General features: G+C 40.4%; 1 protein-coding gene across 3 annotated transcripts in view; it reads left to right on the top strand.

Annotated features, from left to right (window-relative positions):
• Positions 1 to 12,303, top strand: part of ADCY5 (adenylate cyclase 5) — a 206,482-nt gene that overhangs the window by 32,574 nt on the left and 161,605 nt on the right. The window contains exon 1 of one of the 3 annotated variants that reach the window (XM_032693462.1): positions 1,384 to 1,467. The exons of the other annotated variants lie outside the window; for them this stretch is intronic. Within the exon in view, the coding sequence (XP_032549353.1) occupies positions 1,417 to 1,467 (51 nt within the window). The 5' untranslated portion in view covers positions 1,384 to 1,416. Of the gene's footprint in view, positions 1 to 1,383; positions 1,468 to 12,303 lie in introns of those variants that run through there. 3 annotated transcript variants of the gene reach the window in all.

Here is a 12,303-nt window from a genome sequence, read left to right as displayed (position 1 = left end):
CACCTCTATGTTTGCTGTGGTCCAACTCTGGCACAGGTCATATATTGGAGCACGAGTCTATTAAGTATTTTGTGCTGAGGGTTTCTGTCCCAAGACCCACAAAACTTTCATGTTAGAGCTGAAAGATTTGGTTTGCCAGGTTTTACCTCTGGAATAGGCACCGTTAGATGGGGATGGGACACAGTGCATGTGCAATGGCTCTTTTTCTTCTCTGTTGGCCAACCCAAGGAACTTTTACAATTTCTTTTGCTTGTGCCTCATATCAAAAGCTTCCTTCCTTTCTCCCAGAGAAAGGCTGAGTTGATCTATGCAAAGGACAAAAAGAACCATCATGAGGATGCCTTACCTGCCTTTATTTCATGCAATTTTAGGTGGTTGAATGTGTTGCAATTACCTAGAAAGAAATAAGCTTTCAACTTTGCCACCTATAGTTGTTCAGACTACATTTCCTGCAGCTGAAAGTTTCTTTTCCTCTGGTGGCTGCTTGTGGGTTTAGACAACTTTTTAGCAGATAACAATCCACACTGAAGCCCAGTGGCAATAATGAAACTAAATTGCTCGTACTGAAGTCCAAAAAGCTGTGTACTGTGACTTTAAGTGATAGAGGGAGAAAGTAGAGCATTGGTGAAGTGTCGGGAAGAACTTACTAGGAGGGTAACTGAACTAGATGTGAATTTAAAACAAACATCTGTTTACATATGAAGAAGATGGTGACTGAGTGAGATAGAGAAGACTGTAAGTTTTATACTGTTTCCCAAAAATTTCTCTATATTACTTCCCTAGCTATTTAAATTAAGAATTTGGAGTATATTTCATTGGAACAAAACCAGATAGTTGGAGGGGCTTCAATCTGTAATTATTTTAATCCTGGACATGGTGTCTTCATGCACCTGTTTGTAATAAAAACTGAGAGGATGCATATTTCAAAATTTAAACTCTGTTTAGGAAGTAGGGAAAAACAGATCCCACTTTCAGGGGACAAGCAGAAGATGAACTAGCAGTGTTCCTATTAACCTACAAAGAGATCTTTCCTATGTATTTAAACAGCAAAAAATGGGTAACTCATACTGACGATGTCTTAATGATGCTGCCTTGGCACTCAGACTGTTTCATACTTCCAGTCTGTGGCAGAGCTGGAAACAGTCCATCATTTCTGGATTCAGTTGCATATTGGAGCTATTAGTGGCTGCTAGCTCCTCTTATTAAGATTTCTAAATGTCATGTTAGTGGAGTCTCAATAAATCATCCGTGAGTTCCAGCCACACCACTCAAACTGGAGCTTTTACATATTTATTTTGTTTTCCTGGATGTCTCTTTCTTCTACTCAAATCAACAAGCATCCCTTTTTTTTCGGGAGGATTCAGGCTGTTCGGAGAGAGTGACTCTGCTAGTCAAACAGCAAGGCTTTAGTAGAGAATGAACCTGTATTTCCCACTGCCATCACCATGGCATTCAGATCTTACACAGGTAGACAAAGTTTTCATCTCTTAAAACTTTGGAAATTAATTTAGTCGACAAATGCTGCTTCTTTCAAGGTGCTGAATTCCCACTTGCATTTGGGTCTTGTTTGTCTCTGGATAGGGGGAACCAGGACCTTCTTATAGGGATCTCTTAAACAACTGTGATAGAAATAGGAATTGAGCCTTCATGTTTGAATGGTGATCATTCAGGTTCAACTCTACATAAAACCTTTCTGAAGCAGAAATTTTGTTCTTTTAGCAGGAGCTGGTTTTCAAGCTGTAGTGTAAATCCCACCTGGTAGAAAAGTGTATTTCTGGATCAATAACTCATTACCAAGGTTGAATTTCTTTGGATGGGGTCAGTGAGACTCCTGTCTTTAGGGTACAGAAATGTTTTGCATTTGAGGGTTCAATTACCAGGAAATTCATTATTTCTCTCTATCTTGCATCCAGAATTAAGTAATGTGAAGTGGGAAACAAGGTAGCTGAAAAAACCTCATTGAGGACCTATATTTTCTCACCTGTCAAGGCAACAACTGGTTAAAAGCACCTTGCTAAATAGTACTGATTCTGACTAAATCTTATCCAAGGCATTTTGATGTGCGAAATGGAGGCTGTTGAAGAATGCATGTTAGGCAAGCTGGAAAAAAACCAACTTTCTCTTTTGAAATAGATCTGAACATAAGATTTAATTAGGGCAGGTAATTTCTCTCACTTTCCTAATTTCAGTGTATGATTGGATTTTATTCCTAATGATCTGTCATTTTATAAGGGTGAGGAATCCAGTAAATGGAACCTCTGAGCTGCCCGCATGGATAGACTGAGGCCCTCTTCCCATGTTGTGGTGCAGTGAGATAGGTACTTCTGAATGCATGGATGCTCACACTTTCTTTTGAAATCCAGAAGTAGCACCAGCTCTGGTCCTTGCCTCAAAGTCGATGAAAGCACAAGTTATGAATGTTGTTATCCTTAAGTGTGCCCAGCTTTTCCTTTTGTTTTTAACTTTGATGGTAGCTTCAGCAAACCCTCCTCTATAATGGCTCCTTTGCTGTATAAGTAGATGAAGGACATGTCTGACTGTCATATGGAGAATTAGTGGTTTTCTTCAAGTTATAGACCATTCCACTATATATAGACTTTGGTTGCAGACCAAACCATCCATGCACTTGCTTTGTTTAAAGTTGTAGAATTAGATTTGTAATGCAACGCTTCAGCTAAAGACCTTTCCTCGCCCTTTTGTGGGTTATCAGTTATTATGCTTTTATTTAGGAATTCCTTGCTGTACTCTCAGAATGTTCCACTGAACACTTCAAATGAGGACAGAACAATCTCCACCAGTCAGCTAAGCAGCCCTCTTTTCCCAAGGTCCCTTCTAATATCTTCCTGATAACAGCACTTTCTCTGCCTTTGTGAGGAAAAGGTCACAGTGGTGGAAACGGTGTGTGTTTGTTCTCTTGTTTCTAAGCTGTGCTATTCTTTCCTTCTTGCTATTGCTGCTGACAAGATGGTTGCTAAGCCACTTTGTCATCACTCCTGCATCTCGACAGAATGCAGGAGCTGCCCCAGATAACAGGAGAATACGTCCTTCCAGCAAAACCTGAGTGACTTTATCCAATCCTGGATTTAAACAGACCTGACATATTCTGTCCCTGTTTACAAACTGGATACTTCAACAGAACTCTGTCACAGAAATAGCTATGCTTCTCTTGCTAGAAAACAAATGTTTCATTTTGGAAAAACCAGAGCTCAATTCTGATGGCATAATCAGTAATGAATCTTGGTAATGAGCCCATGCTGTTTATTGCTATCTATCTTAAGCCTCTGATATTGCATTGTGCTGCATGTTGAAAGACAACACACTAACCAGAAATTGTCTGCTGGGGCTAGTAGACTAAATTCAGTCAATATAATTTTGCATTGCATTATGTGTATAGTTGCTCTAATTGCAGGAGGAGAAGGAAGAACAATGAGTGAATATAACAAACTATTGGCATCATTATCTTCTGTCTGCATCCCTATGCTACAGCCCATTACATTAATGCAAATGGTAAGAGCCTCCTTTGATGCTCTTATCAGTCTGCCTGCAGTTCCTGTGCCCTGACAACTCCCAGCAGTCCATCGAAAGGCACACCGTGTGTGTAGCTTATCATTCGGTGAAGTCATGATATCCTTCACAGTCTCCTTCCTTCAGGCATAAGCATTAGCAAAGTATATCTATTTTACATGCGGATTCTGGGATTTGCTGGTTTGACTTTTGGTAACTTAACGCTCAGTGAAAACGGCATTTCATAAACTTCCCTGTGTATCTCAATCAGAACAACACAACTGAGATGCTGCTTCCATGCTAAGCAGCCGTGCAGCACGACTCATGCTCTACCAGATGCTCTTGTACAGGTGCCAATCTCAGAGTTGTAAGGTGATTCTAATGACACGTTTGGTCTTAGAGATTCGTTTCACTGGGAAACTGTGGCTAGATGTGGTGTGTATCATCAGTCATAAGCCTTATGCTTCTGCTACTACTAACAAGGGAGCAACTGTCTCCGAGGAAGACAGACGGGCTAAAAAATCTAAAGAAAATCTAGGTTGGTTTTTTACAGAGGAAATCTTTTCAAGATTGGAATATTTGAGACTACCCTTTCAGATCACATGTTAAGCATAAGTCTTTCTCTCAAAAACTTGTCAAAATTCAGCTTCTAGTTGACTCAGGTTTCCAAAATTGTTTCAGAAGGTTTTAGAGAGATTATCAAATAAGATTTTCACTGGCAAAATGATGAGATAAATATAAATTCAAGGAGAGGAGAGAGGAGAAAATAGTATTCAGTAATGCTTTTTGAGTGTTTTTTATCTTGCCATCTCTTCAAAGTAATGTAAAGATTCATAGCACTACAGATGAGTGAAGAGAGCTGCCTTTAAAAGATGAAGACTCATCACATGCTAATTTATTGCCATCATTCATCAGAATTGCATGCTTCAGTCCTGATTTTTCAACAGCCTGTGCTATTGCAATAACCACATCCATAGAGAGGAGAGCTTAGTGAACCTAGATGTAGTTCCAGGTACTTCAAATGCTTAATATTTCTTGGAATGAGACCTCACACCTAGCTCTCCCACATCCAAGAGTTTTAACTTTACTAGTTGCGCTGTTACGCTCTCCTTCTGCTCCCCTGGTGTTTGCTTTTTGACTGTGTTTAGGGAGTGCCTTCATCCAGATCAGCCAGATAGTGCAGGAAGGTGGGTACCACAAATCTAAATGTTCTTTAACTGAATAGGGCATATTTCATTTTTCCTGGCTGAATAAACTGTTAATTAAAGCTGAACAGGGACAACATGACCTCCTCCTTGCTTGACATATATGCCAAAAAAATCTTAAGTGAACCCTGCTCAGTCAGGCATCTCTTTAGCGAGGGTTTCCTTTTCTACTACCTGTCCAGCTACATGAAGACACTCAGTGCTCAACCCTCTCTCCAACAAGTGTGTGCTAGGGAGAAACGGTGACTTAGAGATGTTCCTGTACAAAACTAACAGTGGGATGCAGGTGAATGCCTGTTACAGCATGTGAGTCTGAAGCACCACATTTCTGAGATATCCAATTCCCCTAAGTGACTGTGTCAGCAACCCCAACATCTGGTTCTGTTCTTTGAGTTGTCTGAGCTGGGGCTAAGGACTTATGTGCCAATCTCCTTTAATGTCAAAGAGAACAGATAAAGGAAATCCCTGATAGTGATTACTGACTTGACTTTACTGCTTTATGATGTCACAGTCCTGAGGAAACTGGAAATGATCTGAAATAACCTAATGCTCAACATTAGATGGGGGGATCAGAAGGGGGAGAGGCTGACATGGCATTTTGGGAAGTTTGGGCTTCCAGGTGACTCTAAGCACTCCACAGCAGACTGGCAGTATGTAGCCTGAATGTCAGTTCTCTCCCTCTGAGTGTTTTAGCTCCTTGGCTTGTTTGCATCCATGCCTGGGGAAAACCTGCTCCACTGCAGAGCTGAGAGTCCTCTCTAGCAGTGGTGTGGGTGGTGTGAGCTAGTGAGTAAGTGACACCAGAGAAAGATGAACCTTCCTGTTAGATGACATGGAAGCTCTGGCTTCATGTTTCAGCACAGGCTGCAGCAAGGGACCTGTTGTTTGTCTCAAAATCACATGGGGAAAAGGAAGTTACTTTTGTTCTAATAAGTACACTTTAGAATCAGCATTTCATTGTCTTCTGCATCTGAAGTGGACAACTGTCCTACTCCCATCCTACACTATCCTTACTCTGAGTTATCAATTCTACAGTGGCTGCAATGAAGACATTGGCCTTGGTTTACAGATGATCTCTCTGTCATCCGATGAGTTGGTAGATTGCTCTTAAAAATTGTGTCTTGCTGGACAAAGAAATGAGGTTTGCGCAGGTCTTTGTTTTGTCTGACTAGGTGAAAACTTACTGACCAAAAAGCTACATGGTTACTTGGTAAAATGCTAGAATAAATTAGGACTAGCCAAGTGTCTGAGCATTTTGACAACATGGCTGTCTGAGGAAAGGCTTAATCTTCAGGGAAAGCTGGGTGAGTATGTGAATTGCTATTTCTTTTGGAAAATAAGGCTCTGTGTAGTTAATTGGCAGTGTTTATGTGTCAGAATGGTGTCCTTTAACTTTCCAAGGGGGATATTGAGACAAGATCTTGGATAACTATTGGTGGGTAGATAGAATACATCTCTCACTGAAGTACAGCATAACCTCTAATGAGAACAAATCTGAAATTACAAAAAAGAAACAACAAGAAGCACTTGTTTTGACCAACAGAGCGTTACATGGCACTGAGAAGTGCCTTAGGATGGGCTTGGAAAGTAATTCCTTTCTTCTGGATTAGAATGTGTCTGGCTGACTTAAAATGATGCTCGTTCATCTTGACATTAAAAGAGGAGTCACTCTAGAGAGAACGGATGCTTGAAAATGCAAAGGCGTTTTGAGCTTTTTCTGTTCTTCAGTAGCTCTGAGAACTGTATATATAGGCAAATGGCAACACTTGGCATGCTTAAATATACAGATCTCTCTACATTTTCTTTTTGCCCTCCCCTTATGTGTACTATGCATTGTTTGTATATGGCAACCACATGAGCGAGGAACAAGCTTGTATGACTTCTGCGCAGGAGATATGATAATAAAAAGAATCCAGACCATCCAGTTAGACATCATTAATTTGTCTGTCTCTTTAGCAGTGCTTCAGTGGTGGGGTGTGCTAACGGTGTGATATCTTCTGTCTTTATTTTCTTCCTTCCCCATTGCACTGTCATAATGCAATACAACAATAAAAAATGGATCAGGGCAATTACTGCTGGCATTCTTGCTTGAGACAGTGAAGGGCAAATACTTCCTGCTGCCTGAGGTTTCTCTGTCTTCTTATGCCCTGAAACAGAACACTAAACTGAGTGTTCATTTTGTAATGTGTTGGGTTTAGCCTTGTTTCCATAGGAAACAAGCATACAAGATGAAGCTGTTTCTGCATATATTTTCCTTCATTCTTTTCTCCTCCCTTTTTTAACCCATTGGCCAATTGCGGCCAAATTTTACAGGCTGGTAGAAGTCTCAAGAGTGACTGTGTTACTACAGATGAGCTTTTTCCTATGATCACTGGAAAATCTGCCCAAGGCAAAGTTCTGCAATACGGTCCCATCTGTGGGAAGAGCTTTGTTCAAAGCTTGTGCAGTGGGACATCGCTGAACCTGGGCTGCAGATTCTCAGGAAACCACCTCCTTGATTCCAGGACTCAAGTAATTACGTGTTTTATATCAATTGGCAGCAATATCTTTGTTTGTAGCTGTGACTCACGTTAGGATTGCATTTATATGCAGTACTCTGTAGGGTGAGGATCTCCTGTTGGAGACTAGACTGGAAGCCGGTTAACCCCAAGGCTGTGGCCTCCTGGATCTCTGTGTGCCGTCTCTGTCTCACTCAAACAAACAAATAAATAAATCCTCCTTGAGTTGTTCTTACTGTTGACAATCTCTAATTGTTGTTATGATATCTTTATTTTTTGGAAACTAGAAGTATAGCAGAAATATAGCAGAAATATAACAGATTTTCAAAGCAGAAGTAATCCTAGTTATACTCTTGGGCTTTACAGTCTCATCTCAATGATGCTTAGCATTCAAGTGATTTTTTTTTTTCCTTGCCCCATTTCTCTTCTTCCCCTCTTTTGGTATTTTAAATAATTCGTGCGATCTTGAGCTTTTCGGCCAGACTTTTTTTCCCCTTCTATTCTCTCCTGAATTATAAGTACTTATGAGTACTGGAGAGATGTTTTCACTGTACTCTGCTTCAAGCATAAAATTCTATGTAAACTAAGACTTTGTGATGAAAAGCTGGTTTCAGTTGCAGTGTCTGGTGGGATTTCCATTTTAACAGTGTTAAATATGCCCTGGGATGCCAGTGTGAGCGGATCAGTAAGCCAGTGTTTAGTGTCTACCAAATACAGTATAGTTGGGACTTTAACTAAAGATGCTGTTCATATGTACTATGACCCAACTGTATTTCTTTAGCCTTCCTTCCTTGTGTTTGTTTCACTGCCATCACTGTGACATCTGAAAATCATACGAATCTAAGCCTGTCCTAGTGGATCACAGACAGCCTGAAAGAGTCTTCCCTTCTTGACTGGTAAGGAGAAAGCAGCATATTCCTTCAGTTCATGAACTCCTAGTTCCCCAGTTAGCTTTTTTTGGGTCTCTGCTTCGTCTTCACTCATGGTCCATGTTGACCAAATCCATTTTCAGCTGTTTTTTCTATCCTGACCACAGTTTCCTTATGTACTAGTCATGTGAGCTGCCTCAGGATGCCCCAGCTGTGACGGAATTAAACAGTCTTTGTAAGAACAAAAGCCTCAGTAACAGGCACTTGAATTGTGAGAGATGAAATTGAGATATCAGGATTGTCTTAAATTTGAGTCTAGCAAAAGTCTCATCTGTATGGGATTGCTCAGCAGGGATTCTTCATAGCCTGTTACACTGTTGCTACAACACATCCTTAATTTTTATCTTTCCCATCAAGAGAAGGAAGTTGAAGGAAAGCACTCAGAATATCAATGACAATTGGTTAAGTGCTTTGTTTCTGCTGATTTTCCTTTCCCCTTACACACCTGGTTGATAATTGAGAAGGTTTGCCTGTCTTCAATACAATCTTGCATTACTTTAATTGAGGTGAGGCATCATTCTGTTAGTGGGCTCAAGATAAATTAAATTCCTTGAGCTTCACATTTTAAAAAGTTTTCCCCACACAGCAGTGAACGGGAGACCACATTCAGCAAAACCTAAACAGTCTTTCCTTGTCTGTCTGCTTGGACACCACCAGCCTTGCACAGCCGTATCCCCTGCTTCCCCTATTTTGTAAGACTGTGCTGATCTCTGCTGATGGAGGATCAGTGTTTCAGATGAGTCATGTGGTGATGTTCTTCTCTTAGCTGTAAGAAAACAGATGGGTTTTTTCCTCTGGCCTCCCTGGCGATCTCCCTAGCAAAACTCAGACTCACTTTTTCTCTGTCCCCCAGCTGTATTATTCTGTGCCTCACCATAACTCAGCAGAGATGACCTGAAATAAGAGTGAAAGAAATAATGTTCCTGCCCAGGCATATGTAACTGTGCTTGCATGTGTTCAACAAGATGTGTACGTTGCTTGGCCTTGTATCACGGCTACAAACGTAAGCCATTTCTGTCCCACAAAAGAAAAAAATTCTTGAGATGTTTTTTCTCTATCTTCCATTGGCAAGAAGTTGTGACTTGGAGAGATTCTTTGACTCCTGTGTTGGTTTTGTGACAGAACAACAGGAGGAGAAAGAAAAGCTGTCTTCTGACTTGCAACTTCCCTCCACTTGTTTGTTTAGTGTTGAGCACTGCTCTACGTTGTCATATTGCATGCCCTCACCTGAAGTTTCTTCTTGGTGGGGCATGGAGAACAGCCTTACATAAGGACCCACATGCAATGCACCTTGTTGACTGCCTATCCCCTTCTTCGTAGCTGCTGTCCATGACTAGTTCACATGAAGGCATTTATTTCTCTATGGCTCATTCTTCAGCTGTTCTGAGCTAATAAGCCTCAGAACACAGTGCATAGTCTAGTGTTGTGTAGTGTATTTAAGCATGAGAAATTGTCAAATGCAACATTCTTAGGCTGAGTGAGCTGGATGGTTTTTCTCTACGTTTTTTTAATTACTATGTCTCTTGAAGTTTTAATAGGGAACTTGTTCTGTATAACAATTACATTGAAGTTTTCAGAGGGATAAGGTCATGGTTTACTTAAAATGTCAATGTCTAAAATACGCTGACCTTCTGCTTTAGTTTTTGACGACTATCACTCTTGTGTTGCAGCTTTCAGGGATCTTTTATTTTCATTTCAGTGTCACTGTGGCTGGCTCTCAGCCAACTTTCACAATTTCAAAGGAATTATTAAGAAGAACATCCTGAAGATAATAATATATACGAGATAAATTAATATCAAGGTGATATAAAGCTTTTATTACAGAAAGTTTGAGTAGTGCATTATTCGCTAGCAGCAAAGTCACTTCAGTGTAGCATATTCCAAATGGCTGCTAATAAAAGGAATCTGCACCCTACTACAGCATGTTTAACTTATAGCCTACATATGTACAGTTTATCCAGCATTTAGAAATTAGCATCTTTTAGTACTGTTACATTTTTTTCATTGCTTTCTGAGCAAGCTGCGTGCCCTAGTTCTGTTGTATCCTGTTACTGTAAGAAATCAGCTGTACAACATAAGTAAAAGCCCCACCTTGTTCTAAAGCCCAGAGTCTTCAAATATGGGCTTTCTGTTCATATAAAATTGGCATTTGCTATTTTGCATCCTGGTGTAAATTTTAGATATTGTTCTGACCACAGGATGTTGATAGTGTAGAGATTGTGGTCTTTCTTCACTTTCAGAAACATGAGGAGCTGTCCATTTGACCTTCTACTAGTGCTGTGGCCATGCTTGATGAACCATGCTTGATGAGTTGCTGTAGAAAATGGAGGAGAAAAAAAAGTTTTTTAGTCTGTAAAACGGGGAATGTCTGGGAACTTGTATCCCTTTGTGCTGATAAAGTGAGAGTTTGGTTTTGGGTATCACTGAAGGGAAGGAGAACACTGTGTTGCTCTAGGGATGGCAGTGGGGGAGCGATAAGAGCTCCATATGAGAGCTCCATGTCCAGTTCCACCACCTCTCCTCACCTCACGGCAGTGTGGGCAGGTTTCCCTGCATGTACCAGCATCCAGCCTTGCTTAGGAGCCATCTCTTCCACAATGAAGGGAATGTGCCTGAGGTTTATAACAGTTTGTTTGCATATCTGTGCAAAATAACATGTATTGATTTGCTGCAACGTCCAGCTGGAAAAGCTCTGCAAAAGGTAATTCATCGTTTTTCATGGTTATGTTCAGACTTACAGTTTTAATTCCTAAATGACACAGTATATGACTCCACCAACTAATTCTTGCTTTAGGCTGGGATGTGTTCTGATGAATTAGGGAATCTTCATGAAAAATATTCAGTTTAGATTAATTTGGGTCCGAAGTGATAGTTAATTACTGTTGTCTTCTCTAAACCATCACAATAAGGAACTACCTGTGTGGTAAAAATGTGCCTTTTGTTTCCAACCTGAATATCTTGTTTCTAAAATTCCAATCGTTGGGATGTTTCAATAGAAAACATTCTGATCATGTTCTGCCTTTATCTGCATGACTAAAAGCTCTGTGGCATCAGTGCTCTTTTCCGCATATGAATAATTGCCTCCCCATCTTGCTTTTGTTGAGCTGCGTAAATGAGCTCCTTATGATCTGTCTCAAGATCAGATCATTCTAGTAATTTTTCCTTGAAACCATTTCAGATTTTCAGCCTCTTTTTTGTGCAGCCTGGGCTTTATAGAGTAGGTGGGGGCTTCTACTAAAAGACATGCCAGGACAGTCCTTCCAGGATGCTATGGCAGCCAGGGGCCACTGGGACAGAGATAGGACCTAGATTAAGCCCAAATTTGTAGTTCACTGCATTGGTGCACACAGGACTCTTGTCAGGGTTGAGATTCCCATGTGCTTCCCTCAGCACAGAGAGGGAAGTACTAAATTTTTGTGAAAGTTTGTATGCATTTTTGTGTTGGTTTGGTTTTGTTTTAAATAAGTTTCATTGCATCTTCTGCATCCCACTTGTGGAATATGCCTTATCAGTTCACCATAAAATAGGTGTAATGTTGTTGCTTCAGCTGACTGCAGGTTTCCAGACAATACATGTTTCTCATAATGATAACAAGTTGATCAATTGAACATTGCAACTTGGAGAAGAAACTTGATTTGCTAAGCAGCATTATCTCCACACCCTTTCCATGCAAAGTTCTGATTAACAGATCAACACCTTGCTTGGGACAGCTCTTAAAAACCACAATACTGATCTTAATGAATTTGTGAAGCTGTTCTATATTAAGTCTGTGTGTAGTTGTGAGCTCTGTTTGAGAGACAGAAAAAAATCCTTATGAAAAACTACTTGTTTGTAGCTCAGTAAGTTTATGGAGGAATAAAAACCCGTTTAATGTTGGTTTCTAGCATAGTGTCACAAATATACAGCTTGAAGGACCTTGTCTTAGATTTTTTTTTTTTCCTATTATTCCCCTCCTCCTTTCCCCACTCACTGATGGCAGGTGGTCATTTGCCCTATGGTCTTTATCAAGTATGGAAATGTGTGGGTGATTTCATTTCCAAATGGATTCAGAAGAGAATTTCCACCCACTCAGAAATGACAGTCAAATGGTTTATTAGCCTTTGAGTTGCACAAACTTGTAGCTCCTAGTGGCTTAGAGAATTGCTCTTTGAAACAAGAAGAAAGGCA

Source organism: Chiroxiphia lanceolata, chromosome 7 (genome assembly GCF_009829145.1).
Source record: "Chiroxiphia lanceolata isolate bChiLan1 chromosome 7, bChiLan1.pri, whole genome shotgun sequence".
In the NCBI taxonomy this organism is placed as follows: domain Eukaryota; kingdom Metazoa; phylum Chordata; class Aves; order Passeriformes; family Pipridae; genus Chiroxiphia; species Chiroxiphia lanceolata.
This window is presented reverse-complemented; position numbering and strand designations above follow the sequence as displayed.